General features: G+C 39.8%; 1 protein-coding gene across 1 annotated transcript in view; it reads left to right on the top strand.

Moving 5' to 3' along the window:
* The first annotated feature begins 6,639 nt into the window (after positions 1–6,639).
* LOC106552518 (uncharacterized) overlaps positions 6,640–23,829 on the top strand; it is a 36,169-nt gene continuing 18,979 nt past the window's right edge. The window contains exons 1-4 of the mRNA XM_014070814.2: positions 6,640–9,509; positions 14,038–16,554; positions 17,518–19,869; positions 22,829–22,887. Coding sequence (XP_013926289.2) covers positions 7,065–9,509; positions 14,038–16,554; positions 17,518–19,869; positions 22,829–22,887 — 7,373 coding nt within the window. The 5' untranslated portion in view covers positions 6,640–7,064. The remainder of the gene's footprint in view (positions 9,510–14,037; positions 16,555–17,517; positions 19,870–22,828; positions 22,888–23,829) is intronic.

The raw sequence follows: 23,829 nt of genomic DNA, 5'->3' as shown, positions 1-23,829 counted from the left end.
ATTCCTTTTGTAGAGCCAAGTAAGGCACTTACAGGAGGAAGATGAGGGCAATTAAGTGGAAGTGGTGACAACTTGAATGTGGAGAAAATCTCTGAACGAATCCCACAAACTAATCCCACAAACTAAACTCCATTTGAAGTAACAATATGGAAGTCAATGCAGTTGTTTCCACACCTCCTTGGCCTCTTCAAAAAAGAAACCAACATTGCACTTCATGCGGTCTTATAGCTGTTCCCCGAGGATGCTGGGGAAGAAGAGTAATTTACCACATTCTTTGCAGATATTTCTTCAGTTCCATCTCAACTTGAGATCAGGAGGTCACCATGGTAACCGTTTGTGTGTTGTGAATCTCAGGGAGGTACACAAGATGACTGGAGAGATGGAGCTTCTTTCACTTTGCACCCATTTTGGTTGATTAAAGCTGCCAGAGGAGACCTGGACCCCATTGTTAAGAAAAGTAATGAAAGTTTTCTTATGAGGAGGAATGTTTTCTTCCCAGAGTTATAATTAAAGAAAACTTTAATTGACCGGGCATAGCTGGGTAACTTCCTTATAATCTTAAATGTGTTCATTCTGTCTGAAATGATTAAGAAAGTAATAGCCTTCCAATTCTGGACATGTCTGGAGGACATAGCCTTGGTGGAGTCTAAATGCTAGCATGATAATTGCTGTCTGACCATAATATCATTTTACTATTTCTATTTCTCTATCCACTTGAGAAACATCAATGAATTCCTAAATAGAATTTTTTCCCTGCTGAGACAAACCTTTTCTACAATTGCTGAAGGTCTACACAGCATAATTAATGTGGTTCTATATTTTTAAAATATATATTTTCCAGCAGTGGAGTGTTTGTTTTGATAACCTTTTGATATTGTTTCACAGAGTAAAGTAAATCTATAGTTTGATTTCAGAGGATATTTTCTCTACAAAAAGAAGTAGGTGAGCTAGTCAGAGATATCTTTTTTTATCAAAAGATGCTCTCTCCACAAACAAAATTTTGCTATAATAACCCCATATATTGAGAATTCCCAAGTATGTTTGAATGAAGCTTCTTCACAAAACTGAAATAAATCTTCAAACATCCTTAACTGTTGACTAAACTAAAGTAAATCAGAAAACAGGAAAATCATGAGTTAGGGAATAAACTTCACTGTGTCCGTTATAACTTTCTAAGATGACAGATATATAAAAATATATACCACATCAGTGGTGGGATTCAAAAGTTTTTTACGACCGGTTCTGTGGGCGTGGCTTGGTGGGCATGGCATGGCAGGGGAAGGATACTGTAAAATCTCCATTCCCTCCCCACTCCAGGGGAAGGTTACTGCAAAATCTCCATTTCCTCCCGATCAGCCCCAGCTTTGGGAGGCAGAGAATAGATGGGGGCGAAGCCAGTCTGGTGGTGGTATTTACCAGTTCTCTGAACTACTCAAAATTTCTGCTACCGGTTCTCCAGAACCTGCTGAATACCACCTCTGTCTTGCATGCTCACTTGGTTTACTTTGACAGCCATAGGGTAGTCAGCAGTCCATATATAAAATCTGCCAAAAAAATTTCTGAAATTGCTGCTTCAAAAAGCATTCTGCTCTTAAACGTTTAAGGTTAAAAAGCTCTCCAATTTATATAGCATACAAAATTAGAAAAAAACATAAAAAAAACTAAATGCATTAAAATCGAACAGACAGCCCAGACTAAAACAATCTAATGGACAGCAAAATCAACAAAATAAGACAAGGAGCATTGAACAAATAATAGAATCTACCAAGGGTAGGTTGCTCCCGGCATTACTGCCAGTTCATTGCACAGAAAATTTGTGCGTATTCACGCTCGCTTTGCTTACATACATGCCAGGTGCATGCTCCACATACATGCACAATTGTTGATAAATGTGCATGCGCAAAGTGTTTTTAAAAATGGGAAAAAATAAATTTCTGTAATGAAAATTGTTCTGCGCATGCGCAGAACTGAAAATCAAGATGGTGCCACCAAAGGAGAACCGGCTTGGGGGCGTGGCAGGCCTGGGTTGCTGCCAGTTCCAGCGGCCCAGGCTGCCAAACCACTACTGGTACAGCCAAACTAGTCAGAACCAGTAGGAACCCACCACTGGAATCAACCCCAGGCCTGGGACCAAAGACAGGTTTTCAAAACCTTCCAGAACCCTAAGAGAGAGCACCAATCTTAATCTCTGTGGGGGATGTGTTTATTTTAAAGGGGATCTTTAGAAAGGATGATAGTACTGACATGGGTGTAAATCAGTGGTAGGTTTCAAAAATTTTACTACCTATTCTGTGGGTGTGGCCTATTTTGTGGGCATGGCTTGGCGGTCATGTGACTGGGTTGGCATGGCCAACTAGATGTCACTCACCAAGAGATGTCATGCATTGGGTAAAATGTGGGTAAAATGTGGTGAAGCTCACTTAACAACATGCTTGCTTAGCAACCAAAATTTTGGGTTCAATTGTAGTCATAAGTCATAAGTCTACCTTCCTCTGCATGGCAGCCTTGTCCTAGTAAACTCCATTTGGCAATCAGCCTACATTTTCAACTTTGCAACATCCTGTAGTCATGTGATCACAATTTGTGGCATTTTTGGCAATTTCTGGCAAAATACCCCCATTGAAGAAACTGGATTGCTTAACAACCACCATAAAAATTGTTCTAAGAACAGGTCTGACTTGAGCTATGACGGCAATAACTTAGGACAGAAATTCTGGTTCAAATTGTGGTTATAAGTTAAGAACTACCTGTATTCCTTTAACATTCACACTTCATAGAACAACCAGAGAATTTGCAGCTATGATTACAAATTTGGAGATAAATAATTCAAAAGGTGATGTAAGTGACATTTTTCAAAATCCACAAGAAGATCAATGAACAAGGAACAACTTAATGATTACTAATGTCAGGCATAAGGAATCAGAACTATAACTACACAGGTAGTTGATCAGAATGGTATGATTATTGATACTTGCCTATTAACAGGAATCTGATCAGACTCATTGCACTCACTAGAGAACTAGATAAGCACTTTGACGTTTAAAGACAGTCTGTTTTATGCTGCTTCCTCCCTTTCAGTGATTCCAGACTAGCCAGTCTTTTAATTCCACACCTCACTTCAGGTCCAGATTCCTCCATAACTGATGAGGTATTACTGATTAGGTTTATTTGTTTACTATTATACTAATAGTGTTCTTCTTTGTACCACAGAAATGCTCCTCAGGGTTAGTAAGGAAGATTTTGGAGGGGAAAAAATCCCTTTCACAATATCTATCTATCTCTATATAAGCCAAATACCACTCACTCATCACAAAATCTCCAGAACTGCAAAGCCTACAAAGCTGTAATTCAGCATGTATGTATGTTCCTCTTGGCTTCTAGGTGCTCGCTAAGAAAGGATTTTTCAAAATGACCATCACATCATCAATATTTCTTATAACTTTCAGTTGCCTTATAGTAAATAGGCTCTGATGCTACCCCTTCGCTAAACCGGACGTGGGCATGGCCAGCGCACGATCCATCTGGCTGCGGGCTGGGAGTTTAGACATTCTACTCCCCCTCCCCACCTGAAAGGAATTCTGTTCCAACTGCCAGTTGCCTCACATTCCGTTACCTCAGTTCAAACTGGTAGATGTTCCACTCCTTCACTCAGGAGCAGCCTGGGACTCCTTACAGTTTTGTAGTGAAGCACAGGTATCCAGCTAGTGTTATAATAAATGATTACAGATTTAAGATTTTCAGTTCAGAGCAGTATCTGTGTAATCACTCTGATCTCAATAATAACTTGTCCTATTTTTCACAGCCTATATCACAACTTTTAACTAAGAAAAGTGCTGAGAGAACATCAATATTTTCCATATTTGCATTTGTTTAATCCTGGTATTGTTCAAACTTCACAGCTTTTATTCTTTGGTCAAATGTATAATGGAATATCCATTATGATGCATTTTCAGTGACTAAAATTCATCTACAATGAATGTTCAGTGACTAAATTCAATAGATTCACTTCTAGTTCAAGATATACTATTAACTCAAAGTGGGCATCAAGCTAAGAAACCATACTTTTCTCAGGACAAGGACTTTCCTTGGTCACCAGAGTAACAGAATGCATGCATTTATTATAAGCTATAAGCTATAACAAGACACATCCTAAGCATTTTCAAAATTTCAACCTTTCCATGAGAGAGTCAGATCAGACAGACTATTTTGGAATAAGATGGCCTTCCCAAAGGTTTACAGTTAAATCCTAAATCTCACTTAAGTCAGCCAGAACCATTTTGATATCTAATCTCAAATATCAGCATGGCAATTATATCCACAATGAATAGGAGGAGCCATGGTGGCACAGTAGTTAGAATGTAGTACTACAGGTTAATTCACTGCTCACTCCAGGAGTTCTGACCGGCTCAAGGTTGACAGCCTATCATCCTTCTGAGGTTGGTAAAATGAGGACCCAGATTGTTGGGGGCAATATGCTGATTCTGTAAACCGATTAGAGAGGGCTGTAAAGCACTACAAAGTGATATATAAGTCTAAGTGCTATTGCTATTCTATTCTGCCGGCAATCTTGGCACTTTGTACGTTTTTCTTTATATATATTTAAACTTGAAGTGATTTAAAGATTGAAAATAAGATATCTGATATGGCTTGGTCCAATACCTGAAAGAAAAAAAAATCCATTTAAATGGAAAAACATTGATGTTGTCTCAACATGCTTGACTCCATAGAGTAAAAGATTAATTTCCTTCAGTTTTCATTAGAGGTATTTTTCCATATAGTTTTAGAAATGGCTAGTTTCTATTATTATGAAAAAGTAAAAAGTTGAGGATAGATCTTAATGCCTTATTTTACTGCACCAAAGGAGTCGGAAATCAGTGTCTCCCTTTTTTATTTTTCCCTTGCTTTCCCCCACTATCCACTTCCCTTTTTCCTTTCCTAATTTACCTAATATTTGCTTTTGTATTCTTTTTGTATGTTATATTATAATTTAATAAAACTATGAAAATTAGAAGTATTTTTCCATGTAGTCTCCAAAGATCTGACATGACTCATTCTTCAGAAGGAAGAAACATGAGATATGAGCAGTCAGTCATATAATATAGGGGTATATTAGCAATAGGTACTCTTCCAGCTAGCTGCCTTTTCCAAAAGGCAAATGAAATGTGATATGAAATGTTTTTCTTTGGGTAGTAGTAGTTTTGATTTGGATGTCTTAATGTTGAAAATGATGACTAAAGCCATGTGAAACAGGTTTTGTATTAAAATGGACATCTTACAAATTAAAAATTCTTTGGGAGAGATTTTTGTGTTAAACAGTTCTTTAAAATATTTTAAAATAAGTCTAAAAAGACTCAAAGATTTGATAAGAAGTAATGTTTTTAATTAATGGGAACATAGGTACCAATAGTCTTCAACTTATAACCATAACTGAGCCCAAAATTTATGTTGCTAAGTGAGACATTTGTTAAGTGACTTTTGCGCCATTTTACAACCTTTATTGCCACAGTTGTTAAGTGAATCATTGCAGTTATTAAATTAGTAACACATTTGTAAGTGAATCTGACTTCCCCATTGACTTTGCTTGTCAGAAGATCAAAAAATGTGATCATATGACGCTGGGACACTGCAGCTATCAGAAATACATGTCAGTTGCCAATCATCCAAATTTTGATTATGTGACTATGGAGATGCTGCAATGGTCATAAGTGTGGAAAATGGTGGTAAGTCCTTTTTTCAGTTCTATTGTAACTTTGAATGGTCACTAAACAAACTGTTGTAAATTGAGGACTACATATATTAGGTTAAATTTCAACAATTGGTTTCTGTTACAAAAGAAATTTTGTTGGGTAATTTTCCAGAAGTAAATAAGAAAACAAAACACAGAAGAAGAGATTATTTGTATAATTGGATGTCTTATGTTGACATAGAATGTGTCCATTCATACAGTACATAATACTAACCCAGGCTTAGACTTAATGGTATGTTGCAGTGGGCAGGTTCACACATCATGCTGAGCCAAAAACAAGCAGACCATATTATGTATGTATGTATGTATCAGGGGTGGGTTTCTCGCCCCGTTCCAACCGGTTCGGTGGCGTCCTCGTGCATGCACGCGGTGCACACATGCGTACTAGCGTCTGTGCAATGCTCCAGCTGCTCCTGGAGGATCGCGCAGGCGCTGTATGCGTCCTGCGCATGCATGGAAGCACAGAACTCATCAAAAACGGGTAAGGAGCGCGGGCGGGTGGACCCTTTGCCGTTCCCGGAACTTACTTAGTTCCGGGTTTGCCGACCAACCGGTTCACAAGGACCGCCGCGAACCGGTTGAAACCCACCCCTGGTATGTATGTATGTATGTATGTATGTATGTATGTATGTATGTATGTATGTATGGATGGATGGATGGATGGATGGATGGATGGATGGATGGATGGATGGATGGATGGATGGATGGATGGAAGGAAGGAAGGAAGGAAAGTTCTTTTCTTTTCCTCCTTGTACTACTTTTAATACAAATGGAAAATCAGATTACTTTGGAATATTATCATTCTGGATAAAGAGACTTTCTTATTTGTTCAGATGCAATGGAACAATCTAGAGAATGTAAACAATGAAAATTTGTACTGTTCATGCTTGCCGGATGTGCCGTTTCCTTGAGAACAAGAATCTGAGCTGCTAAACATAGCTGCCAAAACCAGTGACGAACCAGCCTGCTTCATTGGGTGCTATCTCAACTCTGCATGTTGCTGCTACTGTAAAGGTGTAGGTGGTACTGTCAGTGGTAAAGACTATATGGAATAATCCTCTATTCAGCTGCTGATCAGATTTCTGATGGAAGGAAGGGATCTAGTCTTTTCGCCTTGACTTTCTTCCTCCCTCATGGCTGTAATTCAGTTTCCCTCCCCTAATCCACCCCCTCACCTTTCTGACTAACGTTGTTGCAGCTGAGCAAGATCAAAAGCTACTTATATTCATTTGGAAAGGAGAGGGATTTTATCAACAGAACTCATCCAGGTCTTGAAAAATCTCTTGATAAATGGGAAACTACAAGAAGATTTTCTGAGATGGAGCCACAATTGACCTGGGAACTCTCTTGCAAATGGCAAGTACTGGGCTTATTTTTATTATTCAACTGGGTGTTGATTACAGAACAGATCCGCTATTCTGTTGTGGAGGAATCAAAGCTGGGGACCATGGTGGGAGAGGTGGCACATGACCTGGGCTTAACACTGGCAGATCTTTCAAGTCGTAGGCTTTGGCTGGGCTCTGAGGAAAGTAAGAGGTACTTTGCAATTAACTTGGACAGTGGTGCTCTGATGGTGAATGAAAAGATAGATCGAGAGACTCTCTGTGGAGATAGCTCACTGTGCATCCTGCCTGTGCAAGTAGTAATTGAAAATCCCTTGGAACTCTTTCACCTGGAGGTAGAGATTCTGGATTTGAATGACAATTCACCCAATTTCATCACTCCCTGGCTTGTATTGAGGGTGGCAGAATCTGCTGCTACAGGATCACAGTTCCCACTCAAGAGTGCATATGATGCAGATGTTGGGACCAATGCAGTCAGTGCCTACCAGCTCAGTCCCAATCCTCATTTCATACTTGATACAAAGAATGTGAACGATGGCAAGCTTTTACCTGAACTGGTGCTAGACCAGCCTTTGGATAGAGAAAAGCAATCAGAACATCAGCTGATTTTGACTGCCTATGATGGAGGGGACCCTGTCCTGTCAGGAACAAGTCAGCTCACCATTGTGGTCCTTGACAATAATGATAATGAGCCAACATTTGATTTGCCTGTGTACAAGATACATTTCTTGGAAAACATTCCTGTAGGCTCTTTAATTTTTAAACTCAATGCAACTGATCCTGATGCAGGTTCTAATGGGGAAATACAGTATTTTTTTGGAATCCAGACATCAGATTCCATCCAGACATTGTTTGGTTTAGATCCCCAAACAGGTGAGATCTATATTCAAGGAGTTGTGGATTTCGAAGAATCCCAATTTTATGAACTTCACATAAGAGCCAGAGACAAGGGCATACCACAGATGGAAGGCCACTGTGTTATCCAAATAGAAGTTGAAGATGAAAATGATCATTGCCCAGATATTCTGCTTACCTCCTTGGTAAATCCACTGCCAGAAAATACACCTTTAGAAACAGTGGTGGGGCTTTTCAGTGTGCGAGATCAAGATTCAGGTGACAATGGAAAAGTAAGCTTGCAAATACCAACGAACTTACCCTTTAAAATTAAATCATTTGAAAATCATTTTTCCTTAATTGCACATGCAAAGCTGGATAGAGAAACAGTCTCTCAATATACTATAAAGCTCACTGCCCAAGACTCAGGAATTCCACCTCTAACTACAGATTTGACTGTCTTGTTGAACATTTCAGATGTCAATGATAATACACCATCCTTCTCTCAGCATTTCTACAACTCCTTCTTGAAAGAGAACAATGCACCTGGCTCTCTGTTGTGCACTGTATCTGCCTCTGATCCTGATGAGGGTGATAATTCCCGGCTCACTTACTCAGTGGCTGGAAATCAGGTCCAAGATGCTCTCCTTTCTTCTTTTATTTATATCAACCCAGATAATGGGAATATATATGCCCAACATTCTTTTGATTATGAAATGCTTCAAGTGTTGCAAATCCTTGTTACTGTGCAGGATGCTGGGACACCCATACTAAGCTCCAGTGTTACTGTTCATCTCTTCATATTGGATCAGAATGATAATGCTCCTGTTGTTTTGTATCCAGTGACTGGCCAGCAATTGTCAGCACTCCAGAGAATCCCTCTGTTGGCACCAGTAGGTTATGTCGTCACAAAAGTCACAGCAGTGGATATAGATTCTGGTCATAATGCCTGGCTGTCCTACTCCTTACTCCCCCAATCTACGAATGCCTCCCTGTTTCAAATGGCGCCATACACTGGGGAAATACGGACTGTTCGAAGCTTCCAAGAAACAGATCTTCTTGCACAGAAAATCCTTGTCCTTGTAAAGGATCATGGAAAGCCACCTTTGTCCACTACTGTTACAATCTTGGTCTCACTAGAGGAAAAAGCATCTGTGGAAAGTTCAGAGTCTCATGAGTTCTTAAATAATCCCAAAGAAAAATATGATTTGACACTGTATCTGATTATAGCTCTGGTGGTGGTTAGCATTGTCTCTCTCATTACTTTAATTGTCTTGTCTGCAAAATGCTTTTGGAAAAGAAAAGACAAAGATTTTTCTTACACCACGAACAATGCTCCTATCGAGGATCTTTTCAAATACTCCAGTCCTAAACTGCAACTCAACTCGAATGGTACCCTGGAAAACGTGGAAGTGACACTGAGGGCTGCAGACTCCCATAGCCAGCCCCATAAATCCAGGCATTCTTCAGGGACAGACAGAAGTGATTTCACCTTCATGAGGCCTGTGTATTCTCAGCCAAGTACCCTAACAAGGAAAGTTGATCCTTTTTTGTCCCATATTAGTACGCTGAATCATCCAAAGCAGGTGAGATGACCTTTTGTGTTTTGTTCTGATCCCATCCCAAATGTAACTGGTATTTCCAGTAATTGAAATTTGATCAAGAGCTAACCCAAAGGTGCTTTTTCAAAAGGCTGCTGGACTTTGTTTTTCCTTTAAGATGTTTTGCTTCTCATCCAAGAAGCTTCTTGGATGAGAAGCAAAACATATTATAGGAAAAACAAAGTCCAATACAATAGCAGAGTTGGAAGGGACCTTGGAGGTCTTCTAGTCCAACCCCCTGCCTAGGCAGGAAACTATATACTGATCCAGATAAATGGCTATCCAACATCTTCTTAAAGACTTCCAGTGTTGGGGCATTCACAACTTCTGGAGGCAAGCTGTTCCACTGATTAATTATTCTAACTGTCAGGAAATTTCTCCTCAGTTTCTAAGCTGCTTCTCTCCTTGATTAGTTTCCACCCATTGCTTCTTGTTCTACTCTCAGGTGCCTTGGAGAATAGTTTGATTCCCTCTTCTTTGTGGTAATCCCAGAGATATTGGAACACTGCTATCATGTCTCCCCTAGTCCTTCTTTTCATTAAACTAGACATACCCAGTTCCTGCTACCGTTCTTCATATGTTTTAGTCTCCAGTCCCCTAATCATCTTTGTTGCTCTACTCTGCACTCTTTCTAGAGTCTCCACATCTTTTCTACATCATGGCAACCAAAACTGAATGCAGTATTCCAAGTGTGGCCTTACCAAGGCATTATAAAATGGTATTAACACTTCACATGATCTTGATTCTATCCCTCTGTTTATGTAGCCTAGAATTGTGTTGGCATTTTTGGCAGCTGCTGCACACTGCTGGCTCATATTTAAATGGTTGTCCACTAGGACTCCAAGATCCCTCTCACAGTTACTACTATTGAGCAAGGTACCACATATACTGTACCTGTGAATTTTGTTTTTCTTGCCTAAATGTAAAACCTTACTCTTTTCACCATTGAATTTAATTTTATTAGATAATGCCCAATGTTCTGGTTTGTCAAGATCCTTCTGTACTTTAAGCCTGTCTTCTGGAGTGTTGGCTATTCCTGCCAGCTTGGTGTCATCTGCACATTTGATGAGTTCCCAATTTATTCCCTCATCCAAATCATTGATGAAGATGTTGAAGAGTACTGGGCCTAAAACAGAGCCTTGGGGTACCCCACTGCATACTTCCCTCCATGTAGATGCAGTCCATTGAGGACTACACGTTGAGTGCAGTTGGTCAGCCATTTACGAATCCATCTGGTGGTGATGCTGTCCAACCCACATTCTTCTACTTTATCTAGTAGTAGGTTATGATCTACCTTATCAAATGCCTTACTGAAGTCCAAGTAAACTATATCGACGGTATTCCTCTGATCCACTAATTTTGTCACTTCATCAGAGAATGCAATAAGATTAGTCTGGCATGATCTGTTTTTGACAAACCCATGTTGGCTTTTGGCTATTACTTTTTTTCCCAATATATTTTTAGTATTTTTACATTTAAAACAATGCAGTACCGCGGAGTCGAAGCGACCATATATTCACATTATATATAGCTAGTCTCAACCATTAACAATTAGCCTACTTAATACATTATCTGTCCTTCTGTCCAATCACAATATATACAGTTTCTTCCAGCCTTGTCACCTTGTCTTATACCAGTCATAAAATCTGTTCCAGACTTCGAAATATTCTGATTCCCCTTTATTTTTAAATTCAAGAGTGAACCTAGCTGCTTTTGCACAGGCCAACACTTTTCTGATTATATCTAGCTCTGATGGTGTATTTTCTTTTTTCCAATATTGTGCATAAGTTATGCGCGCCGCAGTTAGTACATGTATAATTAAATAAAGTGTATATTTCTTAAACCCCTCCGGTATTATATCTAGGAAAAAAATTTCCGGTTTAAACAAGATTTGGTCTCCCACCATTTGTTCTAACCATGATTGAATAATTTTCCAATAATTTTTTTTGCCTTACTGCACATCCACCACATATGATAAAAAGTGCCTGGTGTTTTTTTACACTTCCAACAATTTGGACCCAAAGTTTTAAACATTTTGGAGAGCCGTGCTGGCGGGAGATGCCATCTGTAGAAAATCTTATAAAGATTTTCTTTATACGCCGTAACCATTGTTAGTTTCTGATTAAGTATCCAAAGTTTTTCCCACTTAGCCAATTCCACATTGTAACCAAAATTTTTCGCCCAGGCGACCATAGTTTCTATGACATGTTCCTCCTCTAGCTTGTATTCCAACAAAAATCTATACAACACTTTGATCAGCCTGTTTTCTGTCTGTATCAAAAGTTTATCTAATGTTGTGTAGTCTTTGGCAATACCTTCCTTCTTCCTATCCTGTGCAAACCTTGACTGTATCTGTAAATAAGACCACCATTCTACTTGTATTCCTTGTGATGTCAATTTTGATCTAGTTTTAATCTCCCCCTGTCTGTTCAATAACTCTTTATATGTAACTATATTTTCCATATTAATTAAATTTGGATGTATGTATGCTTCCATGGTAGATAGCCAAATGGGTATTTTGGTGTACTGGTCATGTTTAATTTTGTTCCATATTAATAACAGGGACTGTCTGATATAATGTCTACTGAAATATTTATGTGCAGATCTTTTTTCATACTAAGGAAGGCATGGCTTTTGGCTATTACTTTGTTTACTTCTAGGTGTTCGCTAATTCGTTGCTTGATTATCTTTTCTAGAATCTTTCCTGGTATTGAGGTCAGGCTGATAGGTCTATAGTTTCCTGGATCTATTTTTTTTTTTCCTTTTTTGAAGATGGGAACCACATCAGCTCTTTTCCAGTCCTCTGGCTGTTCCCTGGTGCTCCAGGATCTCTGAAAGATATAGTTCAGTGGTTCTGAGATCTCATCTGCCAGTTCTTTCAGAACCCTGGGGTGTAATCAGTCTGGTCCTGGTGAATTGAACTCGTCTAGGGTAGACAGGTGCTCACTTACCATTTACTTCCCTATTTCAATTTGTGTTCCTAATCTGGTTTTTGTGGTGCTGTTTTTGATAGGTTGGACTGTGTTATCCCTTTGTGTAAAGACAGATGCAAAAAATGAGTTAAATAGTTCTGCTTTTGTCCCTGTTGCTTGTCACCTTCTTGCCACTTTCTCCCAGCAATGGACCAATTGTTTCCTTAACCTTTTTCTTGTTTTTAACATGTTGGAAGAAGCCTTTTTTGTTATTTTTTACTTTTGTGGCAAGCCTTTCTTCATTGTTTGTTTGTTTGTTTGTTTTATTAGTTTTGTATGCCGCCCACTCCTGAAGGACTCTGGGCGGCTTACAAATAAAACAGGGAAAGGGAATGAGCCTTAGCTTTCCTTACTTCATCTTTACAGGGTTGGGCTATTTGCTGATATTCTGCCTTAGTTATGTCCCCCCTCTTTCCACTTTTTGTACTTAACTTTTTTATCTTTCAATTTGTCAGAGAGTTCTTTATGCAGCCATGCTGGTTTCTTTTGTGAGCTGTTATTTATCTTCTTCATTGGTATTGTTGCCTTTTGAAAAAGCACCTTTGGGACAACCATGACCTGGATGATTGAGAGTCTCCATAGACATTTAGACCAAGAGTTAAATTCTTATGGGTCTGTAGCTTCATAAATGGATAGACTGACCATGGGCTATTTCATAACCTTATTAAAAATGGGACAGGAACTTTGATTGTGTTTTCTAAAATAGATTCTTTGGAGATGAGGCAAAATTTCTGGATGGATCCCCATGACATTACATGTGTTGGAAGTATCTATGATCGGAACCAGGAACTGGGGAGCAGTGGCTTGATTTGGGCAAGAATGAGAAGAAAATTCAAATGTTAATAATTGTATATATCATTTTTCAAATGCTGTCAAAATCAGGTTTTCTTTCATTCTTAATATATTTACAATGGCAGAGCTCTACTACCTGTCAAGTGGTTTATTATTAGAAAAATGGAATATGTATTTTCTGCATTAATTCAGCATTCTAGAAATAATTAACTGGGTACGTTGGGATGGGGAGCCATTTCTAGCCTTAATTAATTGTCATTCCTGATAGAAAATGAGAAATTCGCTGTTTTGCTGCACATAAAATATAGGAAGAGCCAGCTGTGCTGTTAGAACAAATATTTCCATGCTGTTAATTCTTCTGGTGGTCAGATAAGCTAGAACAAAGCCAAAATGGGACAAAATGTTAGGCTGTGTTTTCCACAGCCTGTCTTTTTGCCTGGTGTCTCTAGGTTTGAAAAAAAAAAAAACACGTTACGCGGTCCTTTTTCACACAGTAGCTGCTTTCAGACAGGGATTGGTGCTTGTGTTGCTGTCCTGGGAAAGGCTCTGCTGATTGGATAAATAGAAAAGCAGTCTCAGCGAATGAACAGGCAGTTAATGCTGAAGACCTGCCGTGCGTACCACTCCCTCCATAGCAGTGACAATCTCTCTCAAACCAAAACAATGAATGAGGGAGGTAAATACTGACTATAGACCCTCTTTCTTTCATATAATGCATATTTCGTTGGGATAAGTGGTGAGATTCTCAGGGTTTTAAAGCTGAACTCTGTGCTATAAATAGCTCCTGTTTTGCAATTTTTAGACCTTCCTGCTGTGGATTTCTGAAAATGCTCAGACCAGAAAAAACTGCCTGGCGTTTGGGATTCTTACATACCTTTGCTTTCTGTCTGTTTCTGAGTGACTGTTTTGCACAGATCCGTTATTCTGTCCCTGAGGAACTTACTCGGGGAGCCTTTGTAGGAAATCTTGCTAAGGATTTAGGAATGGATGTAACAAAGCTTGCAGCTGCCAATCTGCAGGTGCTTTCCGATTCCGACTTCCAGTATTTCTCTGTGAATGTGAACACTGGAATCATAATAATCAATGACAGAATAGACAGAGAGCAGCTTTGTGGCCAGAACCTGCGATGTTTCTTGCATCTTAAACTTGCTATTGAAAACCCGGTGGAGTTCTATCGCATCGAAGTGGAGATTCTGGATATCAACGACAATGCTCCTGAATTCTCAAGTAGCACAATTGTTCTGCAGATCTATGAATTGGCTGCCCTGGGTGCCCGTTTCCCTATTCCACATGCACAGGATCCAGATATAGGAACAAATACTTTGCAAACTTATCACCTCAGCATCAATGAGAACTTCAGCCTTAATGTGAAGGCACGCACCGATGGCACCAAATTCCCAGAACTAGTTCTGGAGAAAACATTGGACAGAGAGCGAGTGGCTATGCACAATTTGATCTTGACAGCTGAAGATGGGGGCACATTCCCCAGATCTAGCACTGTGCAAATTGCTGTCCATGTTTTGGATGCTAATGATAATCATCCAGTTTTTGACAAACCCACTTACAGTGTACGCTTGGTAGAAAACTCTCCTCCTGGGACACTGGTGATTAAACTGAATGCAACCGACTTTGATGAAGGGTCTAATGGACAGGTACGGTATTCCCTCAGCAGTCATAACTCTGAAGCTTTGTGCAGAATATTTGCTATTGATAATATCACAGGAGAAATCCGCGTTCAAGGGACTCTTGATTTTGAAGAGGCCAACATATATGAAATTGAAGTGGAAGCTAAGGACATGGGTTCCCCTACCATGGAACAGCATTGCAGTGTTATTGTAGAAGTGACAGATGTCAATGATAATGTCCCTGAAGTCATTCTCACATCTTTCTCCAGTTCCATGAGTGAAGATGCACCTCCTGGCACAGTAATTGCTGTGATACATGTCAAAGATAGAGACTCTGGGGATCAAGGGAAAGTCCAGTGTGATTTGTCAAAAAATCTTCCTTTTAAACTTCGGAAGGATTTTGAGCACCAGTATTCCTTGCTCATTGGTGAGCAACTGGATCGTGAGAATTCTTCTCAATACAATATCACTATCTGTGCCTTTGACTTAGGAAATCCATCTCTCTTGCAACAGACATCTTTCTCCATTACTCTGGCAGATGTTAATGATAATCCACCTCAGTTTGACAGGTCATTTTATGAGGTCATCATAGAAGAGAACAATCCAGTAGGAGTGATTCTCCTTAAGGTTTCTGCAACAGATGCAGATAAAGATCAGAATTCCCAGCTATCTTACATTGTTTTGTCCAGTCCAGGACAAGAACTGATTGAAGATCTCACTTCTTTCATCTCCATTAACCCAACAAATGGGGAAGTTTTTGCAGAGAGCTCTTTTGATTATGAGTGTACCAATCATTTTCAGTTTCAGGTGGAAGCTTGTGATGGTGGTTCTCCTTCTCTCTGCAACAGAGTTATGGTGCACATTTATCTACTAGATCAGAACGACAATGCACCAAAGGTTCAGTTTCCTTTTACTGGAAAAGATTCAGTTGTACAATTCAGGATCCCTCGATCTACTATGGCCAAAGCTTTAATCACAAAAATTATTGCTGTGGACTTGGATTCTGGGCAAAATGCTTGGCTCTCTTATCATCTAAAACAAGCCACAGATCTTAGTCTGTTTAGCATAAGTCTTCACAGTGGGGAAATGAGGACTCTGCGAATAATACAGGACCTAGACAATCCTACCCAGGAACTAGTCATAGTTGTCAAAGATTCAGGAGAACTTTCCATGTCTACCTCAGTTACTGTGATCATATTCCTGGAAGAGAGCACTTCTGAAGTGTATCTAGGGTTAAGTGCACACTCTGTGGAAAGTGAGAGACCGCCCACATTGACTTTATACCTTATTATCTGTTTGGCAGCAATTTCTACTATCATGTTGATTGCTTTGGTGGCCCTGGGAGCAAGATGTCTTCACTGTAATGCTCTTGCAACATCTACTATCTTTGGATGCTGTGGAGGTAAAGCTAGTGGACTTGAAAATGTCCCAGATCACATGACAGGACATTATCATTATCAGCTGAGCCCTGGAGATGCCATGATTGGAGTACAGGTAGCCACTTCAGGACCTCCAGTCAAAGGATACAGATCTTGCTTTTCTCCTGTATCAGATATCAGCGAGTTTGTGTTTATGAAACCTAATTTGACTCTTAGGGCAGCCTCTTGCAGCAATCTAACTGAAGCCAGCTTCTTTCATAAGGTGAGAATTTTCTACTTAAGCCCTGGGTTCAGTGCAAATCTTATGGTCTCTTGTGCACAAGAGATAAGGGTGGGGGAATGAATGAATAATCTATTGCATAGCTACTGTTAACCTACACATGCCCACCCTGAAGCCTTCTGAATTGTCTGTCTAGCAGGCTGCATATAGGTTATTTACTCATTCATTCATTCATTCATTCATTCATTCATTCATTCATTCATTCACTTCCTTAGGCATCTATGTTGTTCCAATTGCTTTGGGGGAGATTGGGAATTAAGACTGGGAGGCTGTCTTTCTTTTTTCTGAGATTATTTATATTCTAAGCAACTCTCTCTGCCTTTCTTGTATAGTTTTGATATCAGCTTTTTCAGCCAGGCAGTGTGTGCAAGCTCTTTTGGCAAACAGCACCCTTGGGACAGTTCTCTCTGCTGTGCTGGAAAAGAAGGGGGAGGAGGAGCATGGTGGCTCTGGAGATGGACAAAGTATTGGGGGGGGGATGTATTTTGAGAAAGGGACTTCAGTGCTGTCACGGAGGAGGGGATTGCTAGTATCCATTTTAGAGCTCTTTTTCCTGTTTTCCATTTTGCCAAGGAGGAGCTGCTGCTGCTGCTGCTGCTGCTGCTGCTGCTGCTGCTGCTGCTGCTTGAAAATCTATTCCCCTTCCCCTCCTTTCCCTCTCAAGCTGCAGCATCCTTTTTGGGGGGCTGCACTGCCCCTCTCGGGTCATCCCAGAGTCACCAGGTGGGAGGGACGGAGTGTATCTAGAAGCAGGGGGGAAGCACACCCACCCACCTCCCCCAACCCCCGGCAAGAAGAAGCAGCAGCAGCAGCAGCAGCAGAGCCAGAAGCTGCAATCCTTTTGACTGAAGCAAGCCAGGCATGGATAGCAGACAGAATTTGCAATGGCAGCTGCTGTTATTTTTAGCTTCAGTGTTTTCCCTGCCAGATCTCATCTCCATGCAGATTCACTATTCCATCCCAGAGGACCAGGATCCAGGCTCTTACGTGGGGAATATTGCCAAGGATCTGGGAGTGGATGTGCGGACTCTGCGTGCTCGTCGCTTGCAGCTGGTCAGTGAGGGAATGCGCCAATACTTCCAAGTGAACCTGGCAGACGGCATGTTACTCGTCAATGAGAGGTTAGATCGGGAAATGCTGTGTAAATCCAGCCCCAGGTGTTCTTTTCCTTTTCAGTTGGTGCTAGAGAATCCATTGCAACTTAACCGGGTGGAGGTGGAGATTTTGGATGTGAATGACAATGCCCCCCGATTCCCAAATGACACTGTTTCTTTAGAAATCACTGAGGTTGCCAACCTAGGCACCCGATTACGGCTGGAAGTTGCAGAAGATCAAGACACTGGTTCCAATTCCATTGCAACCTATGAGCTCAGTCCAAATGAACATTTTGCTTTGAGTATCAATATCAGAGGAGATGGGGTCAAAATACCTGAAATTGTATTGGAAAAGCTCCTGGACAGGGAAAAAGCAGCTACCCATCATTTAATCTTGACTGCCCTAGATAGTGGAAATCCTGTTCAGTCAGGCACTGTTCAGGTAACAGTCCATGTTCTTGATGCAAATGATAATCCCCCAGTGTGTGAACCACCTGTATCAAAGGTTTATTTGGAGGAAAATATCCAGGTGGGGACTATTGTAACAAAACTCAATGTTACTGACTTAGATGAAGGACCTAATGGAGAAGTTGAATATTTCTTTAAATCCAGCAGCAGTGTACAGCTAAAACTCTTTGATGTGTTTAGTCTGGACTCTCAAACGGGGGAAATCAAGACAAAAGTTTTATTGGATTATGAAGAAGCCAATGCATATGAAATAGCCATCTACATTAAAGACAAGGGATCCCCTGCTATGGAAGGTCATTGCAATATTAGAGTAGAACTTGTTGATGTTAATGACAACAGTCCAGAGATTATGATGACCACTCTTTCTAGCTCAGTACAAGAAGATGCACCCATAGGAACAGTCATTGCACTTATCCAAGCAAAGGACAATGATTCTGAGGAAAATGGGCAAGTCCGCTTAGAGATTCCAAGACGTGTACCATTTAAATTGGTGTCTTCATTTAAAGGACATTATTCACTAGTGACTAATGGCCCACTTGATCGAGAGAAGACTGCTGGATACAGTATCACAATTAAAGCAACAGATTCTGGAATACCTCAAAAGTCAACTGAGAAAAATATATTAATTCAAGTTTCAGATATCAATGACAATGCACCCACTTTCTCCATCCCTTCCTACACCGCCCATGTAGAGGAAAATACATCTCCTGGAACTCTAGTCTTTTCTGTGTCGGCCTGTGATCCAGATGTAGGTGTCAATTCCAAGCTATCTTATTCCATTGTGGATACCGGAAATCACGGCTTGCCCATCTCAACCTATTTCCACATCAATCAAGAGAATGGCAGTATTTACACATCCAGGGTTCTAGATTATGAGCAAGAAAAAGTATTTCAAGTTTCAGTAGAGGTGAAAGATTCAGGTTCCCCATCGCTAAGCAGCACAAGCACTCTTCATCTGTTCATAGTGGATCAAAATGATAATGTACCTGTAATTGTACACCCAGAAGTTCCCAAAGGTTCTTCCTTTCATCAATCACTTCTAATCCCAGTGGAACCTGGATATCTGGTGACTAAAGTAGTGGCTGTGGATGCTGACAGTGGCCATAATGCATGGGTTTCGTACCATTTGCTCCATGAGACAAATGAGGTGAATGCTTTCAAAATAGAAGACCACTCAGGAGAGATCCGTGTCACTCGGACACTGAGGGAACCTGGGGTTTCTCACCGGTTGGTGGTAGAAGTTAAGGACAACGGGGTGCCATCTCTTTCAGCATCATTGATTCTAATAATCTCTTCAGAGGATAATGCTGCACAGGACTTTACCAAGTCTTTGGACCTTCTCCCCAAGTCACCTGCCAGGGCTCAAAATTTAACTCTTTATCTTATCATCTCTCTTGTGGCTATCTCTCTAGTGTCTTGTGTAATGATGATTATTGTAGGAGCCAGATGCTTCAAATCTGGCTTCTGTATCCCGAACTGGATTGTATCACACTGGTGTAGTAGGAGGACAGACCGGAAATCTACTATAAATATCAGTGGGTATCCAAATCCAGAAGGCTTTATAAGATACCTTGAAGTGAGTGGAGCTGGAGCTCAGAACTACAAGTCTTGTTTCTCCCCTATGTCTGAGCAGGGAGATTTCTTTTTTGTTAAACCTTTCAGTCATTCCACTACAGCAGAAAGCATTCTTGCCTTTGAACACACAGGCAGTGCTTTGCAGAATCCCTCTGATGCGGTAAGATACACCAAGACAATGCTAGAACATTATATAAATATATATCTATAGGGATATACAAGTATTTGCAGTCTATATTTAACAGAAACTCTGCCATGAACTTTTATTTCACCTGAAGATATCATCTTCATGGATAGGGAATAGTTTTGTACTGTTTTTTGCAAATGATTTTAGATGCTTTGTTATAAATAACCTGTTTTGCCATTTGTCTCCACTTTGACAATTGTCTTTGCTCCTCAATGAGACATCTATATTAAAAGAGAATGAAGTTTTGTCAGTGATCCTGGTCTTGGTAACTGCTATTTTGATTCTTTTACAGGTAGTCCTTGATTTATGATCACATTTGGGGCAGGAATTTCTGTTGCTAAGGGATGTGGTAGTTAAATGAATCACACCCAACTTTACTATCTTTTTGCAGTGTTTGTAAAGCAAATCACAGGATCATTAGGCGCCATTGACTTCTCCATTGACTTTACTTGTTGGAAGATGGCTGGGAAGGTTGCAAGTAGCAATCACATGATTCTGGGATGCTGCAACCATCTTAAGTGCACACCAGTTGCCAAGTACCCAAATTGTGATCATGTGACCACAGGGATGCTGCAAAAGTCATAATTATGAGGACCAGTCATAAATATTTTTTCAGCACTGTTTTAACTTTGAATGGTCATTAAACAAACATCATAAGTCAAGGCCTACCAGCATTAAGTGCAGCTAAGCACATTTAAAAACAGAAATCATATCTAGAAAATTCAGAAAGCTGATTAAAATCAACAATAAAAAGTATTAAAATAATCCAATAAATTGTTTTCCCTTTAATAGAAAGTTCTTGGTGTTGTTACTGTGTCAAGAAGGCTTCAATGTCAATTTAGATAAGGAACAGGTAGTAAATTTATTGATGAATAAAAATTAGCAAATGAAATTCAGATGAAGTTCCTTCAATTATCAGTTATTTGTGCAGCAAATGGTTGGTTCCCTGAAAGGATACTGTGGGATAGATATTTATTTCCTTGCTTCCAGTTGGAGTTTTGCAAATATGCCTGATGATTCATTTTTAGCAAGGGGTTGTGATTTCTAAGGTGTTGCGGATTTCATAAAATGCTCTCATCTTTCTCACATTGCTATCACTCTATATGATTGTTAAACGGTATTCAGAATAATCTTTGTTGCAAAATTTTAATGCTTATTATTCATTATACAAACATACAAAATTATTTATCCAAAGAAATTCAGGTACCTGGGCTCAAATGCTCGACAGGGCAAATATCTTCCTTTTGCTTTTGAGTTTACTTCTTTTTAATTACCTTCTACTTTATGAGACTTTACCCCCCCCCCCCACCAAATATTCAGGGATAACAGATTTATCCTTGGGGGAAGATGATTGCTTATTTTATTGCTTTTTCAGAGGGTAGCCATTTTCACTGTTAAAATGACCATCCATGAGCCCACACAAACCTCCACTAATTGTCACAATTGTTATTTGCTGCCGAATTTCAGTGCTGTAGAACTGGACTCTACAAAGTTTGATTTAGGTCTTTAAAGAAAGATTTGCAAATTCTATGAACTTTATTTTACTGAACAGAATCCAGGTAGCCTTTAAGTTGTTTTATTATTTTATGTATTGGCTGTAGTGTGCTATATAGGCATTTCTTTTTTAAAAAAAGAACTTTAAAAGAAGTTTTACATATATGAAGTAATATATACACGATCTTAGCATCAGGGGGAAATCCTCAGAAGCTGACACAGAAAACTTACATCCATGAGGGCTGTGCCCACTTACAATTGGTTAGAAATTGTGTTTTGGAAATTGTAGAAGCACTGGTGTCTAGCTTTCATGAAAAGAAGCATAACTTTTTTCAGTGAGACAGAAAAAATATGTTTCTGCTGCTTTCAGAAATCCATTCATTTAAGTTTTGTTTTGTCTCTTTGTGTTGACTCTTGGAGACTGTTGAAGCAAATCCCTGAAGTTATCTTGGCAAAACTTTCAGAAGTTTCACTGTGATTAACTTGTTGGATATCTTTTAATAATGTGGTGGATATGTTAAACATTATTACAAGTAGTTCCTACTTAGCAATTACTCCTTCAGCAACCATTTGATGTTAAAATGGTGCTGAAAAAGGAGATGACCAGTCCTTGAAGTTGTGGCTGTCACAGAATCCCTGTGGTCATGTGATCACAATATGGGCACCTGGCAACTAACACACACGATGGTTGCTATATCCCACAGTCTGGTGATTGTTATTTGCAACATTGATTGTGACCTTTCCTTCAGACAAGCAAAGTCAATGGGGAAGCTGGCAGGAAGTCACAAGTTGTGATCACATGACAACCTGCAGTAATTTGCTTAATGATTATAGCTGGAACTGATGAACTAATATCATTAGTTAAGTGCAGTCATATGGTGTTTCAGTTTGCAACCATATCATTTAGTGATGGAGCTGAGGGTCCCAATTGTAGTTGGTAAGTGAGGACTACCTATATGTACTAAGTTTCTATTGAATCTCCCCCCCCCCTTTTTTTCCCCCCTGTACCCATCCACATTCTATTGTAAAAAAAATATAGTGAAACAATTCTCTTTCATGATCAATCCTCCCCTAATCATTATTGGTGATATTCAATTATGCTATTTCAAGTTTGTTTCATGTTTTATTTCATCTATGTATAATTTTTGTGAATGATTTTTCTAGTAGATTAGAGAATATTTCAGATTGCGGTGATACTGAAGTGCTGTTGAATAAACAAGCAAACATTTTTAAGCAGACTATTTAATCATATATTCCATTTGGAAATAGCTTGAAAATGTCATTGTATACTTGTGCATATTGTTTATAATTCAAAGTTTCAAAGCATAAACTAACCATATGTTATAGTTTTGTTTAATATTCTGTAGTAATAATGAGGATACTATGCTTAAATTGAAAAATAGAAATATGTTCCTCTTTATGTTTTTTTTTCCCCCAGCAAGCACAACCTAACACAGACTGGCGCTTTTCTCAGGCTCAGAGACCAGGAACTAGTGGGTAAGTTGTTTTACACAGTTAAGGTACTTTATAAATGGATGTTACCTTTGTGCTATAAAAGTGCATGAAAATATCTTGGGAAGTAGTAGACTTTTCTAGATCTTTATCAATTGGAACATGCTGGAATATGTACAAAGATTAAAGTGTGAAGTCTGGTTCTTATGTAAATTCATTTTTGATTATGCATGGCCCCAAAATAGCATGCATATATATATATTCCAAAAATATTCCAATATTTTTTCTACTTATAGTTACAAAAATGAAGCTAAAATTGTTCAACATATTTTACTAATGAACAGTAAGAAATAATATAGGAAACTACATTTCGTTAATTTGCCAGTTCAAATTGTATTAGTAACATTCACACAAAAAGTTTCAGATATTTTGTTCCTTTCAGAGAGATATGATAAAAAGTGTAGTCTAAAACAGTGGTCCCCAACCTTTTTATCGCCGCGGACCAGTCAGCCTTTGATAATTTTACCGTGGCCCGCTGAGCGCGCGCAGGGGTGAGGGGGCGTTGTTCGCAACAGCCCAGGAGCCTTTGCGCTGCAGCGATCATGGCCCCCGGCCGCTGCGCGGCCCGGTGCCAGGTACTCCACGGCCCGGCACCGGTCCGCGGACCGGGGGTTGGGGACCACTGGTCTAAAAGATTAAGATTAAGATTTAGTTTATTTGTATGCCGCCCTTCTCCGGGAGGGACTCAGGGCGGCGAACAACTCAAAAGGGGAAAAGGGGATACAAACACAATACACGTAATTAAAATACACAAGAGTCATACAGCCATACAAGTTGAGAGGGGAGGGGAACTCATCAACCCCAGGCCTGCCGGCACAGCCAGGTTTTGACGGCTTTCCGGAAGGCTTGGAGAGAGGTGAGGGTCCGAATCTCCGCGGGGAGTTCATTCCAAAGGGCCGGAGCTGCTACAGAGAAGGCCCTCCCCCA

This window comes from Thamnophis sirtalis, unplaced genomic scaffold, assembly GCF_051295495.1.
Source record: "Thamnophis sirtalis isolate CommonGarterSnake01/CBP01778 unplaced genomic scaffold, rThaSir2_p1.2 scaffold_8, whole genome shotgun sequence".
NCBI lineage: Eukaryota > Metazoa > Chordata > Lepidosauria > Squamata > Natricidae > Thamnophis > Thamnophis sirtalis.
The sequence above is the reverse complement of the archived record's forward strand: the minus strand, read 5'-3'. Positions and strand labels throughout refer to the sequence as shown.